This window comes from Pygocentrus nattereri, chromosome 10 (genome assembly GCF_015220715.1).
Source record: "Pygocentrus nattereri isolate fPygNat1 chromosome 10, fPygNat1.pri, whole genome shotgun sequence".
Taxonomy (NCBI): Eukaryota; Metazoa; Chordata; class Actinopteri; order Characiformes; family Serrasalmidae; genus Pygocentrus; species Pygocentrus nattereri.
Window position 1 is genome coordinate 13553389 of NC_051220.1, and position 24486 is coordinate 13577874.

Genomic DNA, 24486 nt, shown 5'->3' on the forward strand with positions numbered 1-24486 from the left:
TGGCACAGCAAACCACAGAGTGACCTGTTTGTACAAGCTACATTTTTGCTTAGGATTAGTCTTCGACATGTAACATTTTGTGGACGGATAAGCGTAGTTCTAGGCCTGTATTTCACCACAAAGACCCGCCTCAATTCCGTAGCAGGCCTGTTTCATGGTATAATTAGGCTTTTCCAAGAGGCCATTCGCTTTAAGCGTTCAGACGGGCCTGTATAACTTAACGCACATGAAAACCCGAATAAAAACGTGGCCGTTTACTTTGAGCAGGATCCCACCGAGGGCGTGTAACGTTAACTCTGAGGGAGACGCCACCCAGCAAAGTTGTCATAAATTTCTTGGCCAATGTGCTGCACTTTTCCGGTTCTGTACGCGAGAAAGTGGGCGAGACATGTAACTAGCTCCATTCAACCTGCAAGGATCTGAAAATTGGATATCGACGCCAGTGTTTATCTAATCAGGTCAGCAGCATAGCTAACATTGACTTGGAATAACAGCCTTAGCAAATTAGCCCACATCAAGAAACTCCGTGTTTTCGCTGATGTTGGAGAGAGACTGCTAGATTCAGATGTAAGCTAAATAAATGCTTCCACAATGGCAGTCAAGGTAAGTGTGTGTTAACGTCTAAATAATGTTTAACAGCACAAATTAACCATCTTTCGTTCACTTTCTTACTCTCGACGACGACACATCTAAACTTTTATCACAATAACAGCATATAAGTAGGCTATGTGGACGTGGTTTGGGTGGTAGTGACGACTGCGAAGTAAAGCCGGTGAGATGTGCATCATAAACCGTAATTCGTTGTAAATGCTGTGAATTCATTTAGTTTACAACCAACTGGAGTTGCAGTTTGGGTTCGTTCTCTGTTCCTATCGAGTTTGTAAATATTTAGGAAGCCTTTCCTAAGGTAGCTAGTTTGTTGGAATCATGTGAAGTAGGTCAGGTTTCCCCCGGGGGCAGTATTCTGTTTAGGTAATGTATAACACAGTGTGCCGATATGGGTAGGCCCAGTCTTAACAGCAGTCATATTGTGAATTTCAGTTTTCCCGATATGTACAGTAGCTCGTTGTACCCAACACTTCATAATCCTCCCACGTATAGTATGCGCTGATCATTACATTGGCGTAAGTGCACATTCCACTCGAGCCACACGATTTTGGGAAGAAGCAGAGCATATAGAAATATGTTTTCAACCCCCTGTTGCTTTCAGCAGTAACATGGCTCATTTTTACAGGAACAGTGTTGGGAACGTAGGCTATCGAAAGGCTACAGAACAACTGTCGACTGTGTAAAACCAACAATCAGCATTTCCAGTTAGGAGCACATGTCACTGAACTGCAGTTGCAACATTTTGCACTCGAGACAGAGTTATAAAAAGGCGTTGTAGATGGAAAGTGCTTGTTGTTGAGGTCAAGAGAAACCTGTTTGGTTATCATTTAGCGATTTGTTTAAGTGTATTTTTTTCTCTTTTTTGCTGCAGGAGGCGTGTCATCAGGTGAATGTTTCTCATTTTAGGCCTACTTCATTGACAGTATAAAGAATCTTATAGTAAAATGAAAACCCCTGTTCCACTTTGAACAGTCTCAGTTTTTCATATAATTTTTTTCTGAAAGTCGTACTTTTCAGTGGATTGGTTTTCCTTGAGAAATGAAGAAAAGAGCACTACATAATCACTTTTTCAATTTCCAAAAAGCATCTTAGTGTTAAGATCATCTTAAATGATAGAGTGTTTAGTATGATGCTTTCAACACCACTTCAGAATCATCTTTGTGCTAAGATGCCAGCCAAGATGCTTAAGTCATGTTATGGGCAAAATATTTTTAATGGCAATTTACAATAATTTCGAAAAGAAATCTGTCAAATCATTATTTAGGCATGGTAAGCAGCTAAATGTTGCAGAACATACCCAGAGTATTATTAAATAGTTTTATGCTAATAAAGCCTTTGCTTGTATTTATTTCTTATCTAAATTGACACTAACAATGAAATTTCAAACTTTTCTTGCAAAATTTTAGAACACAAACAGAGCCAATACTGCATAATGTAGTCATTAAGAACTCAAATGCCTGAGAAAATAAATTAGTTTTTGAATTTGACTTAAAAATATCTGTTGGGGCGTGATTCCCTTTTGAAAAGCGGAAAACTGTCCCAGAGTCTTGGGGCAGCTACGAAAAGGCTCAAGCACCTTTGAACCTCATCCAAGAGTATGGAATGACTAAGAGCAAATGGTTGGAAAATCGTAAGGCTGGCAAGGTGGAATGGAAACAGAGGAGGTCAGACATAAACCATGCAAACCTTTTAAAATGAATAATAACTTGAAATTCAATTCTGAATTGTACTGGTAATTAGTGCAGTGAAGCAAGTACATAGAAAATGCTCTCCCTTTTCTTGATACCCGTCAGGAGCCTCGCCGCTGCATTTTGGACCAGGTGTAGACATGAAAACCTTGACTGAGGGATTCGCAAGTGCAGCAAGTTGTAGTAGTCAGTACGAGAGGAAATAAAAGCATGAACAGCTGTTTCCAGGTCCTTAAAAGACAGGATGCTTTTCATTTTTGCTGTACTTCTAAGTTAATAGAAGTTACCACTCCTGACAGTGTTTATTTGCTTCTCATACTTAAGAGCAGAATAAAAAATAACACAAAGATTTGTTTATGGCTATGTACACTGCTCAAAAAATAAAGGAAACACTCAAATAAAACATCCTAGGTCTGAATGAATGAAATATTCTTATTGAATACTTTATTCTGTACAAAGTTGAATGTGCTGACAACAAAATCACACAAAAATCATCTATGGAAATCAAATTTATTAACCAATGGAGGCCTGGATTTGGAGTCACACACAAAATTAAAGTGGAAAAAGTTACACACTAGAGGCTGATCCAACTTTGATGTAATGTCCTTAAAACAAGTCAAAATGAGGCTCAGTATTGTGTGTGGCCTCCACGTGCCTGTATGACCTCCCTACAACACCTACAACTCCTTTATTGAGTGTGTCTTGGTAATTGCCAATAATTGCCACCTGTTGTCTATTCCATTTGCACAACAGCATGTGAAATTGATTGTCAATCAGTGTTGCTTTCTAAGTGGACAGTTTGATTTACTTCATGTATTCATATTGTCATATTGTGTTGTTTAAGTGTTCCCTTTATTTTTTTGAGCAGTGTACGAAACAAGAAGTAAATGCATGCTCATGTGTGACTGACACAACAGTGTGTCAAGTCAAGTCAGCTTTATTGTCAATACTACAATATGTACAGAACATACAGTGTACTGAAATTGCGTTACTCTCAGAGCCCACGGTGTAACAATAACATAGATGGTAAACACACAGTGTGAATTTAAATAGATACTAAAAAAAACACAAATCAAAAATAAGTAAATGAATTGTAGAAAAATAGTAAAATTAAAAATAATATAAATACAAGAGGTCCTGAAATTAACAATAAAGTGACATAAGGCACATACAGATTAAGGTCTGTGGATATAAATAGTGCAAATATAAACAGTAGTGCAATTAGAATGAGCTTATGGAGCAGTTAAAGTTATGAGTGCGTAACAAAGTGATGGGTGCGTAACAGTCCCTGAGAATGTCAGAGTTCAGTACTGGGGAGTAGGGGTCAGGAACCTGTGTTTTGGTACAAAGTAGGGAGAGAGTTGTGTAAAACTGTGGCACTGAGAATTAGAGTCTTTGTGGGCTGTTGTTTTCTGTCTGTGCCATAGTTTTGAACTCTTTTAGGTGAATACAAGGAAATGAGTCCGTATTATACTAATTTTAGGACCCTTTTTGCTTTTTTGCCCCTATAACTGATTTCTGGAGTGTACACTATTTATCATTTCCCAATTGTGCATAATGATAATGCATATGCAAAAGTCTCCTCTTGCTCTCCAACCCTTTTTTTTCTTTAAATTTTTTACTGGATTATTCACTAAAATAAATGACTAATTCCTAATATAATAAACTGTGACAGCCTTAGCTCTTGATTATGATGAATTGTTTTGCTTCTATCAATTCATTAAGCAAAATGTGTTTAGGAGCTGTAAGACTTGTGCAACTTTGTAAAAAAAAATGCAAGAAATTAAATAATGTATTATCAAATTAAAGTGATATTACACATTACTTTAATATAATGTTAATATGTATGCATCTTAAGCTTTGTGTCTTATGTGTAATGTTTGTACAGGCTCAGGTACTGTACAGCTTCACTGCTGAGCCCGGCAACAATGAACTGAGTGTCCAAGAGGGAGAAACACTCACCCTCTTAAATCAGGTGAGGATCTTGAGAGTCAACAGTCCTACACAACCCAACATCCGTCATTGTAAACCTGTTTCTTTAGAGCATTTATTTCCATAGCACTAGTTCTTTGGTTATCTTATACTGGCACTTGTCTGAACACCAAAAAGTGACAAAATTGTGTTCTTACTGTTCCAACAATGTATTTTTTTTTCTAGGAACTGTAAACTAAATAAAAGGCTAGCTGATTTTCAGCTCAGTAAAAAATGACATACTTGGTGCTGGTAATTTCCTATGAGTGACTTTTTCTCCCAAAATACCAGTGAATTTGGACATTTCAAGGGACAGAACTGCTGCTTTCACTTCACGCTGCTTTCACAGGAACATATTACAGGAATCAGACTACTGTTTTTGATGTTGTAAAGCAGGATATTACTGGGTTTTATGTATTAACATCTGCATAATTCTGAAGCCAGTTATCAGACTTTTCACAGCGTTGCACTCACTGTGGTTTGAATAAATATCTATCTAGTTTTTTTTATTACGCAGCCATGTTTTCTCTTCTAATATTTTCCTGTTTGGGCAATATTTTCTTTATGTAGAGTGTGGGTGGAGGCTGGATAGAAGCCCAGAACTCTAGAGGACAAACAGGTTTGGTACCAGAAGATTATATACAGGTAAGAGGACAATGTTGCCTCTGTTTTTACCCCTATTAATTTTGCAATACCTGCCTTTATATTGATGCTTATTGAGCAGGAATTAAGGTCATACATGCCACTTGCCAGTAACATCCAGTCAAAAAAGATATGTACATAGTATGCTTACTAAAACAACAATCTGTAATTCTTAATCTTGCCACTGGCCCATTATATTAACTGAAGAAAACAAATATTGTGTTTATCCTTAGAAGAACTAAAGAACCAAATAACTTTGTTTCTTATGACAGGTCTTACTTATTAAACTTTTAACTGAGGTCTTATGTCTCTCTGGCATACTTGTGCTACATAGTGATCATTCCCACATGTGCAGTGTTGCAATCTTAATAGTTGTCTGTTCTACAGTTCTGGTTATGTTATGCACTCACTGTAGCAGAGAATTCCACACTATAGTGACTGAATTAATTATGGGGACTGACAGTTGTGCATTTCTTATATACTTATTAACAAATCATTTGATGAACATGAAGTGGTTAAAAAAGTAATATTAGTAAATGGTTTTATGTTTGGCCAATCTTTACAGGTGTTTTACCTAATTGAAAAGTAACAAGTATTACCTAGAATAAGTTTAAATTAATCCATTGTCTGCCGAAAATTTTAAGTTACTGATTTTAAAAATGAATTTTTGGGCAATATTTATCAATGTTCAAAACACACAGGTTCAGTAAGCTTTCTTATTTTGTATCAAAAAGTGTGTGCTTAAAAACATGTCATAAATACTTAAAATAAAGTGCGTAGAAGCAGCAATTCAATTATTACCTATGTATACATATATACACCCAACATACAAATCTTTGATTTGCTTTAAATGTAGTACAATTAGTGATTGGAGTTTAATAATTTAAGTAATAAATCAACTAAATCATGCTCGTATTGGTATTATGTTAACTTTATCTACTTACATCAATAAAAAGAAAAATGAGTTTTGTTTTTGACAACAATGAGCCTCATTCACCAACCATTTTTAAAAGGAAATTCCTACTTCTTTCTTCTTTGACTCAGATTCTGACTTTCAGCGTTTTCTTATTTCTGAGGCCTTTTTCATGAATAAATTTAAAACAAAACTTAAGAAGATAGTGGTGAGTGAGGCCCACAATGTCTTTGTTGTAAAGACTTTTTAGGTGTTTAAGGACAATTTCATCATGATTAACTTAACTATTTTCTTACTTTCTAGTTTGAGTCAAACCCACAAATTTGTTTGCAATTGAACAGGTAGCTGTGGAGAGAAGTTACTGTGATTAGTGTTTGAGAAGGCAGTGGTAATGCACACAGTCCAAGGTTAATTTGAGAAACCAGGAATCATGCTTCATAGTACACATCTGTGGTTAAAATTGGTGCAGCCATACTAGTCAAACCAGAGCATTCCGGATGTAAGGTTCACTAAAGTTTTACTATAAGGCTCAGTGAATTAGTGGGAAAATATCTAAATATGAATTTTCTGATTAGTATTGTGGCTGCAATTTAAGTATGATTATTTTCAATAAATTAAGCTTCAGGTACTTTTTTTGGCTTGGAGGACCAGCATGTCCATTTTTTTTTTTCACGCTTGAGGCTTGAATGCTTAATTAGTATGCCAGATTGTCAAGTTACAAGCGCTGCAATTTTACATTAAATTTCCCCACTTAAAGCTTTTTAAGACAACTTTGATAAATATTAGTTACAGTTAAAATTGCAACTCTTGCAGTTTGAAAAATACACTCTTTAAATGTAATGTTACTGGCTTTGCAGATTAATTCAAGATCAGCAGCTTCTTCAACAGGATCTTTTAATGATGCCTACAGTGCCACTTCCTACAGCACTACAGCCCCTCAGGTATATTAAGCCCTCATGTATTACTCATTTTTGGAACCTTAAAAACGGAATCACTCAGAGTCAGTAAGCATTATTGTCTAATTGTCTGAATTTTGCTATGGGACCCAGTTCCCTAAACGAAATGTAAAACAGTAGCATCCTAAATTAAAGTGCAGCCCAGAACAACCTCTTCAGTTCCTCTTTCTAAATTTGTGTGTCCCCTTTTCAGTTATTAGAAGTCTCCATTAATTTAGCTAGCAGTACAGTCAGTGGATACTTTATTAGGTACACCTACTTTTTATCTGCACTCATTGTTCAATTTTGCAGGTCCAGTTACAATATAGGTACGCTTTGTAGTACTACAATTAGAGAATGTACTCCTTCTGTTTCTCTGTATAATTTGTTAGTCATTCTTTACACTACAATGGTCAGGACCCCCCAAAGGACCTTCACTCGACAAGATATTTGTGTGGCAAGTCATTTTTAGTACTGCAGTGACACTGACATTTGCATTTGGTTATCCTTTATACCCTGACAGCAGTGTTCTTGGCTAGAAATATTAAAACATGACCATAACAGTAATTTGAAGTTGATTAGTAATCACACATTTGGTAAAGCTGATGCGGTTTTTGACTAATGCAGCTCTGCAGTACAGCTCTTCCTGCTGTGAAATGAAAGTATGTGTTTGCAGAGGATGTTGCAAACGATGTATTTGCAGGACATGTCAAAGAATGCTGCAAATTGGCAAAAGACATCTTTAAGGAGGCCACCATAGATGATTCATTGGCGTTCCTCACCATCAGTGTACTCATAATAAACACTTGAGTAACTTTGTGTTCGGGATAAATTGTTATAAATGATTTTGATAGTTGGAGGCAGGAAGGAAGCCAAATGCATTTGTATAGTAATGGATCAGTGCTTTAGCTGACTCAAGGTCAAATCTATTGATAAAAACAGGCCATTAAGGCTCAGACTGATGGACAGCACAGGAAGGGACTCAAGAGCCTTAAACCTTTTAGGTCCCCAGCACAGCCAGTCTGATTTTATATGTGAAACTATCAAAGGGCTTGGCAGAAGGATTTTAGTCTGCCATGTCTTTGTACCATAGAGTAAATCCATTTGCTGACTATTGTTCACCATTCCAAGAGCAGCCCATTATTATTGACTTTTTTAGTAATGTGTGGTAATGGCTTAATTGAATTTTGGAGTGGTTTTTGTATGCTTTATAGTCCTAACTGTAGACTTTAAAGATGTTTGAAAAGAAAATAGTCTACAATATTTAGTTGCAAGCCAGTCGCTAAATTTTTTTGATACTACCAAAACATTTGAAATGGGCAAACTATTTGTTCTATCGTGTTTCTGAAAAAAGATTGTTTCAGTATTTATCAAAATAAATCCATTTAATGTTTTTGTAGGGAGTTAATGGCAGTGATGCTTGGGAAGCTCACAGTACTGAGAATTGCGACTCTACTCAGCAGCAAGCACTAGCCTATCAAGGTAAGAAGATAATGCAGAGGAAAGCCTCCTTTTGTGCACTTTATATTGAATGTCTGACAAGGGTATATGCTCCATCCACGCTATGTGAGACAGTGAAGTCAAGATTTCTATTTTATGTTCAAGCTGTTATAATTCTAGATGGAAAATAAACAAAAGACAAACCTTATTGAATATTCATCTTTATTGTGAGGTTTTTCAGGCACATGTGGTTTTATTCCTTTAGAATAATGTTACTTTTGTATTCCAACCATCTTATTTAGGTACCAGTAGTAATTGTCATACTATTTAAATTTTAGGTGCTTTCGTCTTTATTTAGAGAATTTACATTGTTTTATCTAGAGATGACAGTGATCCAATACTAGGTATCGGTATAGAACAAATATCAGCAGAAAATGCTGGATTGGATAAGAGAGAGAAAAACAAGAATGAATCCAGCAGTCCAGTCTTGTGAAAAGATTAAAAAATCCTAGCCTAAAATAGCACACATTGCTATTATTACATTGTGTAATGTGATGTTGTTAGCTATAAAGTTCTTCCAATGGTAGTGTAGTTCCAATTAAAAATACATAATTTCAAGGCTTAGCAGTTTTCAGAGAAAAAAAATGGAATCAGTTGTTAAAGTTGTAATATTGGTATCAGAAAAGAAAAGTGGTGTCATGTCATCTCTGTGGAAATCGTTCTTCACATTAATAATTGCTGTTATTTTATTTAGTAATAACTTTAGTAATCATTTTTTCTGAAGGAACAACAAAAGCTTATCTATTTACATACATTTCTTCATTTATTTCTTCCACTTTCAGATTTGATTTTCAAAGACTGGGCATTAATGTTAATATAACATCATTCTCAACATTATACACCTTTGTCAGTCATTTTGCAATCATCTAGGGCTCTTCATCGTTCTGGTCAAATATAAACTGTCCTGATGTTCTTCTGTGATTGTTTGAAGACTTTGAAGCTGTAGAGTACTAGCATCATTAAGGAAGCATTTTATAAAAGTATCTGCAACAAAAGTTTTGTATTATTGGAAACAGTAATTCCAAACTTAATCAGCAGTGTACTGAGGTCACTTAACTGCATCTTATTGGCAAAAATCTGTTTTGTGAGGAAATGTTTATTTATGTCTTGGGAGAAGTAATGTAATTCCTGTTATCACAGAGGATAGATATGACGAATAAGTGGTTTATAAAGGTAGTTTTGCAAGTGCTGCAAAGTCTTCATGTGTTTATGAACTCTCTTTTGTAGCTTTGATATATCGATTGGTTGGTTATTTTTGTGTATGTCAGGTTCCATTGATGATGATGAGTGGGATGATGAGTCAGATGATGGCAAGTCTACAGGCGGCTACACTTGGTCACAGAGTGAGGAGGGAGGAGGGACAATGCAGCGTGGCACAGGCCATCACACTATGAAGATTTCTCTCAACAAGTAGGACATCAATATGCACCATGGCTGCTTCCCCACCCATAGCAGCGGAATTCTAGGACAGTTGTTTGTTGACAAAATAGATTTGTTTTAACCAGGGACATGAACATGGCAAAATGAATGTTATTGGTTCACTCCAATATGGTGTCCTTCCATTTAGCAAGATACATCCCTAGACAAGGATTTACAGATCACTGGAAAATGCAATTATTATTATTATTATTATTATTATTATTATATACGATTAATCAGTAAACAACATGCATAGTCTAAAAGACAAGATCAGCTTGTCAGGCTGAGGAAATTCAGCATCAGGGTCAGCACAGTTACCCCCAAGGATGCTGGCAGCAAACTCCAAAACTTAAGCTCAGCTGGTCGAGTTACCCTAACATACCATCAAACTACATTTGTAATATATACGCTAGCTAGTCAGTCCTACCTCACGCCATAGTCTTGGGGCCTTTCAAGTGAACGGGTGAAGATTTTACATAAGGGTTGTTGTGAGGTGCTCCTGTGAGGTGGAAGGCATGCTTCTGTCTGCATTAACGTTAATTGCCTCGCCTGTGAGGTTCACTGCATTCTTCCACAGTGAATAAACTTTCTTGGTTACCAGTATTATTTTGGCCCATACATGCACTCACCAGGGTGTTAATTATCTTCTCACTATTCAGGATTATTGCTACTAGATTTCATACGGTCTGCATCCATGCAGAACCTCAGACATCTAAAAATTAAGATTGTGCTAGTGCCTTGATGACGTCAAGTTTCATTCCATATTCTCAAGCTTCATTCCATATATTCAGACTTTCATTCCATTTTCTCAGGTTTCGGTCCATATATTCAGAGTTTTCAGTAATTAAATATTTATAACATAAATAATTTTCTAAACAGCATGCCATAATACATATATACTACACAAGTATGTAGTTGATGGTGGTATACCCAGCACTACTCAAGAGTCTGTGTTGCTGAGGCTCTGAATGTGTTGTAGTATTCTGTTTCTGTGGTACTATACACAGTCCTGCCATGTCATTATGATGCAAACTCTGATTCTTTTAACTCCTTTTTAGAGTTTTTTCCAAGACACCAAATCCTGAAGTGTTTCTACTGACAAAACATATGGTCAAAGAAAATGACAGATTGCCAATATACGTATGCATTATTATTATTCTTTTTCCTTATTTATTTATTTATTTATTTATTAATTAAGTGTCCTTACTGTCAAAAGAACTTTTGTTCCTTTTCTCCGTTTGCATGGTAGATGGGTGAGGTGGGACCAGTTTGGCTATATCCGCAAACTCAACTTGACTGTGTGGTGGCAGATCCGAAAAAAGGGACTAAAATGTACGGTCTTAAGAGTTATATTGAGTATCAGATTACACCTAATGTAAGTTGACCCCTGATTTGTCATCTGAGTTTTTTGAAGTTCCATGGTTTATGTTGATTGTAGTAATGTTTTAATTGTATTTTTTTTTTCAGAGTACAAACAGACCTGTCAATCACAGATACAAACACTTTGATTGGCTGTATGAGAGACTTATGGAAAAGTTTGGATGTGCTTTCCCCATTCCATGTCTTCCAGATAAACAAGTCACAGGTCAGTGAAAACCAAACAGTTCTCCATAGACGGGCCACAAAAACAAATCTTGCTGCTGAATTTCATCTGACATTTACTGTTCATATTGATGTTGCCAGTAATTCTGGACAACACTATGATAATATTTGTTAAATTAACTATTTAAAAATAAATCAATGAAATATTAGTATACTATAGTATTGGTATAGTATACTTGAAGTTTACTAAAAATATGAACATTTTTGTTGTTCAGTCTTGAACTGAATGAATGTATAGCATGAGTGTAAATATAAAGGATTATCAAAGCAATATTCAATACAAAAGATATTTTGCCTCAATAGCATAAGTATAATTACAATGAAAGTTCAGACACAAGTCATTTAGGTAACAAGAAAATCACCCAACATGTCTTAACTTTGACTTCAAACAAAAAAACTTGTTTGCTTTAGGGGATCATTAATGATGAATATCTTTTATGCCATTTACTAATGATTATATGCTTGTACAAATCATATAATTACTTATGCATAATCGTAGACAATGTGTGCTTTTAAGGGCATGACTGTCATCAAAAACCTAGATTTAAAGGAGGTGTGCTCAAACATCTGACACGTACTGTATATTTGAATAAAAGTGCAAACCCTAACCCCACCAACAGTTTAGACCTAACTGGCTGGACTATCTATTGTTTTGTTTTTTTTTTGTGTAGGTCGTTTTGAAGATGAGTTTATCAAAATGCGAATGGAGCGCCTACAGGGCTGGATGTCTCGTTTGTGCAGACACCCTGTAGTTGCAAACAGTGAAGTTTTTCAACTGTTCCTCACTTACACAGATGAGAAGGTACACATATATCCTTAAAGTGCTTTATTTACATAGTTGAAGACTGTCCCAAATAAATTGAAAACTCAAATATTTGAGAGGGAGATAAACAGTGATAGCAAGCAAGTTTAGCCGATTCCTGTAAGTTATGACCAGCCCTAGGTCTATATGAATGTAGAATAAAACTTTGAAATAACCTGTCTTCAATTATGAAGGTGATTTATGTTCTCTTTTCAAAGTTATTTGAGTGAGAAAGTTGGGCAGGATACTTTGCAAAGTCTTGTAAATTTGACTATAAATTGGGCAGCTATATGTATTTCGGTTAATAACATGTATGTCATTTGCCAATACTGATGCTATGCTTATTTGTGAACATCTCCACTACTGAGAAAACAAATCATCCCTCAAAGGAGTTATGCTGAGATTAATAAATCAATGTGGTGAATAAGTTATTAATGTTCTCAGACTTTAGCAGAGCTCAGTAACACTGAGATTAATAGCTGGCTCATTGGGAACTTCAGTGTTTATTAGCAAGCTGTTTTTCTGAGTTCTTTTCATTTTTTTTCTGTTTGTTTATTTATTTATTTTTTAAGAGTTGCTTTTGCATGCTGTGCACTGGTTTTGAAATGGTTAATAAACAAGCACTGTGGTGTTAAAGATGACTTGTATTTTTTTTTACTTAGTTGAAAGTCTAAAATATGCTCCTAAGAATTAAATTTAAAAGGTAACTATTCTGACGTGTGTGTGTGTGTGTGTGTGTGTGTCTGTTACTGTTTGCATGTTGATAAAGGTGTTTTTTATATATATATATATATATATATATATATATATATATATATATATATAAATGATCAAATGACAGCAATGGTAGGTGAAAGTTGAGATATTGGACATAATGTTATTGCTTGTAATAGTCAACTGTAATAGCAAGATCAGATCAAAAACAGTAATTATATTATCCCATTTAATGACAAATAACATATATTGGCCCACAATATTTCATGCACTCATAGTATCAATACTTATAAAGCTGTTACATTTCTTCACCTCTATTAGGACTGGAAAATAGGCAAACGGAAAGCAGAAAAAGACGAGACAGTCGGAGTAATGGTCTTCACCACAATGGATCCTGAGATCCGAGAACTAGATCCTACAGAAGTGTGAGGCAGCTTTTCAATCCTTTACGCATATACTTCACCTATATGGAAACTTTTGAAACTGATTCCTTTCTTTTTTTCATGTAGAGAGCAAAAGTGTGAAACATTTAGCCGTTTTACCAGATCCATGGATGATCGTGTTAAGGACCTTCTTTCTGTTGGCCATCTTCACTGGAAGAGATGTACAGGACGTGAGTCCACATCCTCCTTGTGGAGGATGTCAGGCATACACATGTTGTCAGGGTCAATGCCACAGTGTGAATGAATTATTGTCTTATCTGTCCCAGCTGTGGGTGTGAGTAGTGAGCTGGTTGAACTTCAATATTAATTCACTGGTAATTTAGCAAAAGTTAATTATGTAAATGATAATATGTCCTACTAATTGGTTACTACATTCAGCTGTGTTCCTTTTTACACAAAGTAGTCCATCAAGAGCAAGTTCTGCATAGAGCCAGTATCACAACAGGAAATGTTTAGTTTTTCCAAAAAGAGTAGATACCTTATCACCATTCTTCCTGTTGCCAGCATGTCTTGATCTAGAGGCATAGAACCTTCTTTTGGTACAATACCATAAGAAGCTACTTAATTATTCCTTTTTCTTTTGTGTTTACTTTAAAGCCCTACAGAAAGAATACCAGCGGATTGGAAAAGCATTTCAGAACCTGTCCTCAGTTTTCAACACCAGTGGATACCAGGGTAAGAAGCCAGAGCATCTCACTTATTAATGTGAACTTCAATAAATGAGCACCTTGTGAACGCCGAAAGTGAACAAGTAAGATTCCTTTTTTTCTGTTTTTCCTCCCTCGTCTCCTTCTGCTTCTCCTTCTTATTACAGGGGAAGCGACTCTTACTGAAGCATTAACTGCAACAGGGAAGACATATGAAGAGATAGCAGAGATATGCGCTGGACAGGTATTGGCCTTCAGAATTCTTTTTTTTAAAGGTTATTTGGTAATATTTTATTTTAACAGTTAATGAACTATTATTATAAAACAGTCTGGCCACGCAAGCTGATTGGTTGAGAATCTTTCAAACCATGCTAATATTTCACCATAACGGCAGTTTTTTTCACAAACATTATATCACTACGCTGAGATGGCGTGGCTAAGCAATGACTTTGACAGCTGTAGGAGAACCTCAAGTGATTTGAATGTTTTTACTTCTTACTTTGTGCTCAAACAGAAAAGGATACTTTTAAGATTACATTTAACCTACAGCTTTTTTGGTCAGACTCTGAAGATGAGGCTACACTAAATTCTGAAACTGTCATTATCTCTGAGCAAGCTTTCCAGCTTTAGAGTAAATGTCTGCTTTAGAGTGATAAGAAATGGCCAAAAAGCTAATTAAATTGTTAATTGTGATGATTTATAAACGTTTCCAAATGTCTCTTGGGCAGGGGGAAAATGGTCCTAGATCTAGGACCAAAAGTTTACGTGGTTAATTTTTGGGTCATTTCTTGTTTTTTGCGTGTGCAGTAGGAAAACACACTTCTTCATTAAACCCTGAAATGAAATGTGTGGCTGCTGCAATTTCATCATCATATGACAAAATTTAAACACACAGAGTCATGAAGTGATTGACCTGGGAAGATCAGTTTTAAAAAATGGTTCTGATTTTCCAATACCTTTTGGTTAAAAAAAAAAAAAAAATCAGGATTAGTATTAAACTACTGTGCCAGTGCAGTGCTTCCTACCTTATCCATCCCAAAGTTCTTTGCTATTCTGTCATAATGCTGACTTGTCCTGTACTATACACTGTTAAGAATGCAGTGGTTAGAATTGTTAAGAGTTTGCAGAGGAAACAAGAGTTCAGAGGAAGAAAAAAAAACAGTAATGCAATGGCCTACTAATCTGTTCATTCTCCAATTAGTTGTCAACGGACTTACGATAGTAGTGAGATTTTTATTAGTTTTCTTTTTTATTTCAGTTTCATTTTAGTTAGTCTTTAGAGTGCACTAGTAGTTTTAGTTTTTGTTTTTTTGTTTTTGATAAACGCTGTGATGCAAGGTATTTGATAAGGGTAGAATAAAATCAATACAACAGTAGACTGAGCACAGCTCAGCACTAGCTTTCACTATAGATGGAAGAGGGAACCCACTTCCAAACTCTTGTTCATGCAGTGGGGGGGGGGGGGGGGGGGGCCAAAAAAGGCTTTTTTTTTCTCAGTAATTATCTTTAGTTTTAGTTAGTTTAGTTTTGCATATTATAGTTTTGTTGTGGTTTTTATATATTTGAAATACTTATTATTTATAAATTATTTTTTATTTTTATTACAGTTGCAACTGCAATGTGGCTATTTACTAGCCTTACCATGCTGTATTCAGATGGTTGTGTATTCAGATCACCTGTTTATATTCCATAGCTAACATCAAATAGAGACATTGAAAGATGGCTTGCAACAGAACGATTACAATTAATTAACAATTAGCAACTCATTAATCAACAAACAGTTAATAACATTTATGACATTTTTGAAATTGGTTACAAAATATTAGTTGTAAGTTGGTCACTGTTAATCACTTGCTTATAGTTAATTAATTGTTGACAAGCAAACTTAGTGTTACCTGTGATTTGTATCAGTGCTTCCTCTGCTGCTGTCATGTAATATTTTTGTCTCTTTGCACTTGTCCCTTTTTTCTCTCCTATTGTCTTAAACATATGATAAGATTATTACCATGAAGGTTACTGTAAGTTAGCCATGGCCATGTCACTGTATTTAGTCTTGCCTTGGAAATAAAGCCCAGTGGTTTACAAATGAATAAGGGAAATTGTTCTTTTTTTTTTTTTTGTCAGCCAAAAAAAGACTTGCACTTCCTGATGGAAACAAACAGTGAATACAAAGGACTGCTTGGCTGCTTCCCTGACATAATAGGAGTCCACAAGGTAGGTATATGTTTTTTTAGTTTAATGAATCACAGATTTTTATATCATATGCTGATTATTTTAAGGTTTAATACCTTCCTCAGCATGCATGATGTACATACAATGCAGATGTTTTTTGTGCAAATATTTTGTTGTTTTGAATTGTTACCTCTCTGTACCTTTGGAGTCTTATTTGTCTATTAAACACCATTTATTTTCCTCACCCAAGTAACCCAAGTAACCATTTTATATCTGTTTCAAGATATATATTTTCAAGATTTTTTTTTTCTATTTCTCAGTACATAAGGCCTTTGTCATTATACTGATACCTTGTTTTCCTTTCCTTTGTCAGCTTATTTCCTCAAGTCATTTTTATTGATCGTTCTAGGATTCTATATGAATTGAATATTAATTTAAAAAAAGTAATGTTCATTTTGATCAAAAGGTTTTTGAACTCTTGTATTTCCTCTGTTAGATTTGGTCTGGATGGTCGGGGTGATGGAAAAAGCTGAGATCAAGTTTTTGTTTGTGCCGACAATAATTTGGGCATGTAAAAAAAAGTTTTAGTTAAGCTTGCGCAAGCTAACTAGCTAGTTTAATTGATTTTACCATTTCCAATATTTATTTATGTTTTTTGCTCTTCTTTTTTATCTTTCATCATCTGTTTTATATGACATTTAAAGACAAAGTGTACAAGGAATCCTAAAGCAAGAGCAAATCTCTATCTCTTGATTGCCATCAAAGTTTTTACTTGCTTGAGAGTGACTCCTGGTCACCCCTTGTTGAATGTAACTTTACCTCTGTAACTCAATATGTCACACAGGTTCAAAGCCTGACTTGTGCCAGAGAAAGGGACACACAAGCTGCTTTTGTTCTAGCTATTTTACCTCTATGTGAATTATGGTTTGAATTATATTTTTCAAATCTATTTTTAGTTTTCAACTCGTAAGATGCTTCTTTAGTTTTTGGGGTTTTGTTTATTTATTTATTTATTTTTCCCCTCTTTATAAACTAATTCCATTTTGAGTATGCTTTCTGATTCTAAAGGCAGGCACCAAAGACAAGGGTGATGTATACATGTTCATGGAATGCAACTACTCTCTTAACCATTGTTCAGCCAACTGCTGCTTGATCTTTAGTTTACATGTAGGGTCTGGACAAAAAAGTGCTATAATTACTAAAGGATGAAGCATATAGATGCAAAATGCATAGAGATGCACTCGGAAAAAGCTAATATTTATTAAACTTGGAATATCTTGAAACGCAGTTAAAAAGCTGTGCTTAAATAAAAGACTTCAAATGTATAAGGAGGATTTAAAGGTGTATTATAATAATAGTAATAATAATAATAATAGTAATGTTTTAATAAGGCTTGCCTTTATAATATCCACTGAATCCATGAAGATGTTCCCTAACACATGTTTTTCCTTAGGCTGCTATTGAGAAAGTAAAAGAAGCAGATCGTCTTGTGGCAATGAATAAGATCGGACCCCAGGACAAGCACACTATGGCAAAGAATCTGAGTACAATGTCATATGCATTGCAAGGTAACTCAGTGTTTTTTTTTTTCTTTAGCCAACACAATGAAGATTAGAAGTTATATAGAATTGTGTAGTATAGTATCTTTTGCTTCTAAATGGTTCTATTTTTGTCTTAAAGTACATGTTTCTGATGCTGATATTATGCAATATTCCTGGCTCTTATTTTTATAGAAAGCTTTTCAAAAGTCACTAGATATGCTCAATGGAGTCAGAGGTTTGTAAGTAATACTTGAATAATACTGAGGAGCTACATTAAACCAGATTTAATTCCATTTCAGAACGTTCTTTTGTTTTTATGATGCAAGTATTTTAAAATGTTTTATGTGTATGTGCGTCATGGGTGGATTACCAGTGCTCTGTTTTTGCCCACAATGTTGATTTAGAGAATAATATTACATGCATCTTTTACAATAATATGTCTGTGTATGCATGAGTTTGTATGTGTGTAAATCTGAACATCTATGTGTGTGGCTCTGTGAATATGTGAGACTGCATTTAATGTGGCTGCCCAGCTATGAGAAATGTAACCCTAGCCCCCTCTTTTGCCTTTAGCTGAGATGAACCACTTCCATAGCAACCGTATCTATGACTACAACAGAGTCATGCAACTCTACTTGCAAGAGCAGGTGCAGTTCTATGAGACTGTAAGTAGCCTTTATTTGTAGCATTTTACTTAGGGGAGAGCGGGTTGCAGCCTAAGAGGAAGATGCACTTAACACACAGGTTTTCTCAATAATTTTTAAAAGTATTTGTACAAGAAAAAAAATCTAAAATGTTCAGGCATCTGCACATCTCTGCTACAAATTAAAATCTGATCTTTGTTTCTAGCACCTATAATTTGTAAATAATTCAGCCAAAAATGGCATGAGTTTGACTTAGTTTAAATGTGTAACTTAAGTGTAACAATGTTTGGTGCCATTAATTGTAACAGATAGAGACTAGTTGTAACAGTTGCTAAAGCATCTTGTACATCGAAGCAGATCATGGTTAATTCAATAGAACTCAGTGCTGTTTGAACCAGTTTTCCATCCATGTCCATTTTTTATATGTATGTCATAAGCATAAACTGAATAAAGCAGGCTGTGTCAAAAAAGTCAAATTTATTTTTGACCATAAAGTACCACATTTTGTTAGCGTGTTTGGGGTCATTGTCTTGGTTAAAGGTCAGATTCTATTTTAATATGTCCCAGTACAGTACTTCACTGCTGATATAGTGTTTTAGGGATTGCATCTGGTGTGGAGGACAGAGATGTTTGCATCACAGTTCATTGCTTTTTGTTCTGCATGTAACTGTTGTATATGCGGTGTTCAGGTCAGTCTTCAGTCTTTTTTGACTGACTGTTAGCTTCTGTTTGTTACTTTCATCTGAGAGCAGGTAGTGAAATGTCAAGCGCTGATTAATAGTGGTTTCACGAACTTTCCAATTGCATGTTATAAAATGAGTTGTACTGACAGAGATGTTTAAGATCTTTGCTGTGGCTCTGTAGCTTTTTCAATTTAAGTGTTGTGTAATTATATTGTCATTAAGAACTTTAGGAAGCTTGTTCACTGTGATTGCTACTGTAATGTAATGAAATCTTACCAGCCAGTCTTTTATAATGAAACCAGTGTATCACATTATATATGTAATATATTGTGTCACACATTCCTGTCACCATCATTAACAATTTCAGTGACTTGTGCTGTAGTAGTTCTTCTGTTCATATGGACCAAACAGGATAGCCTTTGTTGTCTTTGATGTATCAGTGAGCCTTCGGTGCTCAACACCTTGTCACTGGTCCGGGATTTGTGTGTCCTTGGACCACTGTTGAGAGGTACTCTGCTTACCGCTGCTGACCAGGAGCACCCCACAAGCCTTGTTGTTTTGGAGATGCTCTGACGCAGTCGTCAGACCATAACTATTGTCAAAGTTGCTCATGGCTTCACGCCTGCCCATTTCTCCTTCTTCCAACAAGTCGACTTTGAGAACCAACTGTTTGCTTACCATCTAATATATCCAAAACCTTGACATGAGTAGCAGAATAAAAGTTTTGAATGTATTTTATCCTAATTTTAAAACACATCTTTGTTTGACTACATATTTTTATCATATTTATTAATAGAGTCAAGTGACATTATGTATGTAAATTCTAAGTGGAAATATGCATTGGAAAACAAAAACAAGTGTTTAAATACTCTAAATGCTCACTTTAATATATATATTGCACTGTCATGGGAGTTGTTTGTAATTATGTATCAGCAAAGGGTGTTCAAAAGCCTAATACATTTTCAGGAACACTACATGTGATATAGTTGTTTATGGATCTTTCCTTCTGTCTGACTAGATTGTGGGGAAGCTGAAGCAAGCTCTCAGTCAATACACAACTTTCTGAGAACACCTGCCATCCCCTCACCCCACTACCAGCATCATCCCAACCTCCCCTGCAATAAGAGGAACTCATTTTTTTCCCTCAACTGTGAAGTATGCAATGCGTCCATACACATATGGTCATTCTTTTAATGTAATCAGTGTGGGGTTTTTTAATATATATATATATATATATATATATATAAAAAGAGGAATTTTGTGTGTAAATGACAGTGAAAAGAGTTTAACAGTAGTAGTCCAGACTTTATTAGCCATTAGTTAAGGCTTGTTCCAATTAAGGAAACTGCAGACGCATTAGCAGCAAACTGCTTCCCATGAAGCAAACATTCCAAAGCATTTTAACAGGTATCCTGCCATTGCACAGTAAAAAATGTATCTGATGCATTTTTTGTTTATGTATGAATTCTACACCAATAACGGCACTTTGAAGTCATGTTCCTAACAAAGTTGGGATTAGGCATATTTTTGCTGCTGAGGCCATCTGCCTTGCACCCAATGCACCCAAATGTGGTGAATTAATAGGAAGTGAATGATTGAAACAAAGATCAGTTTCAGTACATGGCTAATGTTTTGCTAATCGGTTTATTCTATTGCTTGTGCAAGTTGTCCTTATACGGTGATTGGACATCCATGTTGTTTGATTAAGGTTGATCACCAGCTCCTATTCCTCTGCATATCTCTTTAAATTTGTGCCTAGTTAGATTTTTACACTGAGCCAGGGCCTTAAACTGTGTGACCAAATGTATGACTGTCTGAACGTTTTTGTATGTTTTATGTTCAATAACACACACACAATTTATTTTAAATCACTATTTCTTAAATGTAATATACCCAACTTTAGGTTTTTCTGTCATTAAACTGTGATAAAGAATATGTATTATACAAAATTACAAATATTTTAACGAAATCTTCCATAACATTATATGAAATAAAGTTAAGATGAAAAGAGTCCCAGTGGATAGAAATGCTCCAAGTTTTTGATTGGCTACCTCAAGATGACACAAATAACTAGACATCACTTACAGCAATAAAGAATATTGAGATGTTTGTGTTGGTGATGCACCTTTAGTATACATTTATTGTGGATTTAATACTGTGAAGAATTTAAGACCCAATCTGAAGAATCTACCCAAACCTAATTTGCTGAAAACCTGTTAGCTATTAATCACTGCAGTCAAATAGAACTTGATAAACACAGTATATAATATGAGTATTAAAAATGTTCAGTGACTGTTTCAATTTACAGATTAGAATTTATAAACATTAATATATTTATGGGATAGTATCTGCATAGAAAATTTGACTTTCCAGTGTTTATTTAAAAAAAAAAACTCCTAATAAACATTGTTCCAGGTCTATGTCTGCAGCAGCCAGGATTTTTGAATGATAAAATGTTATAAAAGTTGCTATATTAAACTAAAATGAAAATGTATCTTCCATAACCCTTTGTGAAATAAAGTCATATGTATACCTGTCCAAGTATGAAAAGTCCTAGCAGTTGAAAATGTTCCACATTTTTTTGGGTTGCCACATATTGACAGAGTTTTCAATTTCAATATATAAAAACTGCAAAAGAAGGTCCATGCTTTCATACTGTGGTACAGTCGTCACCAACCCTCCTCCTGGAGATCTTCCTTCTTGCAGGTTTCACCTCTGAACCAAATTCAGCAAAGACCTCTGAAGGCAATGCTTATTGCTAGATTAGGTGGAGTTGATTTGGGGTTGGAACCTATAGTCTGTAGAAAGGTAGGTCTCTAGAAGCAGGGTTGGTGAGCAGTGCTATAGTGAAAGTCTTCTGCAAGAGGGACCACAAAGAGAGTTAGAGAAATCTGATATCAGAGCTGACCCCTCTCAGACCAGAGAACAGCTTTTGCTTTGCTTCCTGATTGCCCACGGATAGGGAGTGCTTGTTCTAGTCAAACTCTTTGGGACACTCTCTCTCCACAACTATGTAACAGGAAACATGCCACTGACATCAGAGGAAACCGTGCATGGGGAGCAAGCTGACCTCCGCCTGTCACCGTGCCGTGTGTGTGTGTGTGTGAGTGTGTGAGAGAGAGGGGGAAAGGGCTCCAGAGGAAGACCCTGAGAAAGAAAATGCCAGTCTCAACCTGTCTGTTTCCTTTCCTGAAATATCTGCAGCAGGCTCAAGACTGTATGTAGGATATTTACGTTCACTTCGCTGTTCCATTATAGTTGCTTGAATTTTGCTTTGGTGTGCTCAGAAGGTAAAAACCATAGTAAGATCAATCAAAGACAGGGAAACCAATAAAACATTATAGCATTTTATCTGTTTTTTAAAGTTCAATGTAATGAAAGTTCACTGCATTATATGTGTATAAACTAAAATAAAAGGCTTAAGAATGTCAGCAGTTATTAATATAAGAATCTAGAACTGAATAATCGAATAGTTTTTTGTAAGTACTACAAGTACTACTTTTTCATGGTGTTTTTTTATAAACAAAAGCATCTTTCATTTTATTTATGTATATTTTGTGGTGCCCTAATACTCCAAAGGCAAAAATATGCAAAGAACAAAATAATAACAAAACTGTAACCATAGATCTCTGAATAAGTAATGTGCATCTTTAGAAAAACAATACATCCATAATCAGGTTGTATCGTGTAGCAGTTTCTCTTCCATCTTATTTGTATAGCTCTTTTGTTGTTGGTCCTCTGTGCCTCAGCGATACATATGAAATCAGTCTGTATTAGTTAATGAGGTATATTTATCTATAAAGAAAGATCTGCAGAACAGATTTGGCAAAATACTGTCCATTGAAAACTACTAAAGAACAATCTGTAAATATACATGCTTATTTACATTTTTACATTTTGCATTTATATAAAAATCCTATGTACAATAGTAGGCAATACAGTAATGTTGCAGAATATTTTTGTATTTAACAGACATCAAATGCTGTTGTCAGCATTTTAAAAAGATAAACCTGCATACGCATAATGTTCTCCAAGTCCTACAGTATTGTAGTTGTGTTGAAAATCCAAGACCGTCTTTCATGTAGTCTGTCATTAACAGAAAACATGTTTGTTGTGATTCGTTACCTATACAAGTCAAATGGAAGTTTGTATACACCGTTTGTTATATTGTGCACAGAACATGGTCCAGTGGCTGTTTTATCCAAATTATTTGACAGAATATACAAAAATCTGTTAATAGCAAGGAATTTAAATTTTCAGGCTGGAGCATAACAACTCCCTAATAACACTGGCTACAGATGATTATAATTGCCATCTGCAGCAATCAGGATTTTGACTTTTTAGATCAAAGTCATAAACACGCACTTTGTGGCGTTTTCATCCAGCCTTGCAGAATCAATATTCTCTATTGACACCGTCACAGTTTGAGTTTCCATGATGTCTTGAGCAACGTCTGTTGTCAAGGAGAAGGACGGGGCTTGAAGGTCCGTGGGCGGATCATCATGCTCACTTTCTTCAGTGAGTAGTAATCTGAATCCTTCCAGGTGTACCACACAATGCCATCTGGTCCTAGAAGATTCTTACCTTTGGCAGAGTAACGCCCCCCCTGGTGGTCAAGAAGAACATACACGGAAGTCAGAAGGCCACAGTCGGGACTACTGAGCCCAGTCATTCAAAAATAATTACAAATATTTTATTCAAATTTACATTAAAATGATTGTGATAATACCTATTTTTAATTCTTGCTGTATCTCTTATAATCAAAAACAGCCTAATGGACACATTCACATATACAGTCATATCCAAAAGTTTGAATTACATGTTTTGTTGATTTCTGTTTATTTTTTCCCCCAGTATGCTACAATGTACAGATTTGTTTTCTCTGTATGGGATGTGTATTTATTTTCACTTAGAAAATCAACAAAATATGTCATTTGGCTAGGGTGCCCAAACTTTTGCATATGACTGTACACATGTTCTGGCTATATACTGTTTCGTAATCTTTTCTATACGGTTTTATAATTTTGATTACTAATAAATTTGATGACAGCTATCACTTAATTGTTTTTCTTTTTTCTTACCTATATAAATGAATTATAATAAATTTAAGTCTCAGGGACTTGTGCATTACATTGGCATTGCTTTTTCTATTTAGTAGCATTGTCTTATTTTTATGCCATTGTAACTTGAACTACAGGTAAGGGAACACTTAAACAACACAATATAACTCCAAGTAAATCAAACTTCTGTGAAATCAAAACTGTCCACTTAGGAAGCAACACGGATTGACAATCAATTTCACACGCTGTTGTGCAAATGGAATAGACAACAGGTGGAAATTACTGGCGATTAACAAGACACACTCAGTAAAGGAGTGGTTCTGCACAAACGGTTAGAAACCAACTCCATGAGGATGGTATGAGGGCCCGACATCCACAGATGAGGGTTCTGCTCACAGCCCAACACCATGCAGGACGCTTGGCATTTGCCAGAGAACACCACGATTGGCAAATTCGCCACTGGTGCCCTGTGCTCTTCACAGATGAAAGCAGGTTCACACT

At 35.4% G+C, this 24486-nt stretch overlaps 2 protein-coding genes across 3 annotated transcripts in view; one reads left to right on the plus strand and one right to left on the minus strand.

The window, feature by feature from the left end:
• On the plus strand, nt 1-23978 carry snx9a (sorting nexin 9a). 2 transcript variants are annotated; one of them, XM_017708813.2, is made up of 19 exons: nt 1-603; nt 1481-1495; nt 4186-4272; nt 4839-4913; nt 6681-6764; nt 8159-8240; nt 9527-9668; nt 10736-10817; nt 10927-11052; nt 11145-11262; nt 11951-12081; nt 13117-13220; nt 13305-13408; nt 13836-13913; nt 14053-14129; nt 16010-16099; nt 17511-17625; nt 18172-18263; nt 19944-23978. In XM_017708813.2, the coding sequence occupies exons 1-19, from the start codon at nt 592-594 to the stop codon at nt 19989-19991; spliced, it is 1662 nt and encodes a 553-aa protein (XP_017564302.1). In that variant the 5' UTR covers nt 1-591; the 3' UTR covers nt 19992-23978. The 2 variants fall into 2 exon arrangements, with proteins under 2 accessions (XP_017564302.1, XP_017564303.1); XM_017708814.2 differs by lacking the exon at nt 1481-1495.
• The window catches only part of LOC108433935 (angiopoietin-related protein 7), a 12948-nt gene continuing 11846 nt past the window's right edge, over nt 23385-24486 (minus strand). The window contains exon 7 of the mRNA XM_017708817.2: nt 23385-23531. Coding sequence (XP_017564306.1) covers nt 23385-23531 — 147 coding nt within the window. The remainder of the gene's footprint in view (nt 23532-24486) is intronic.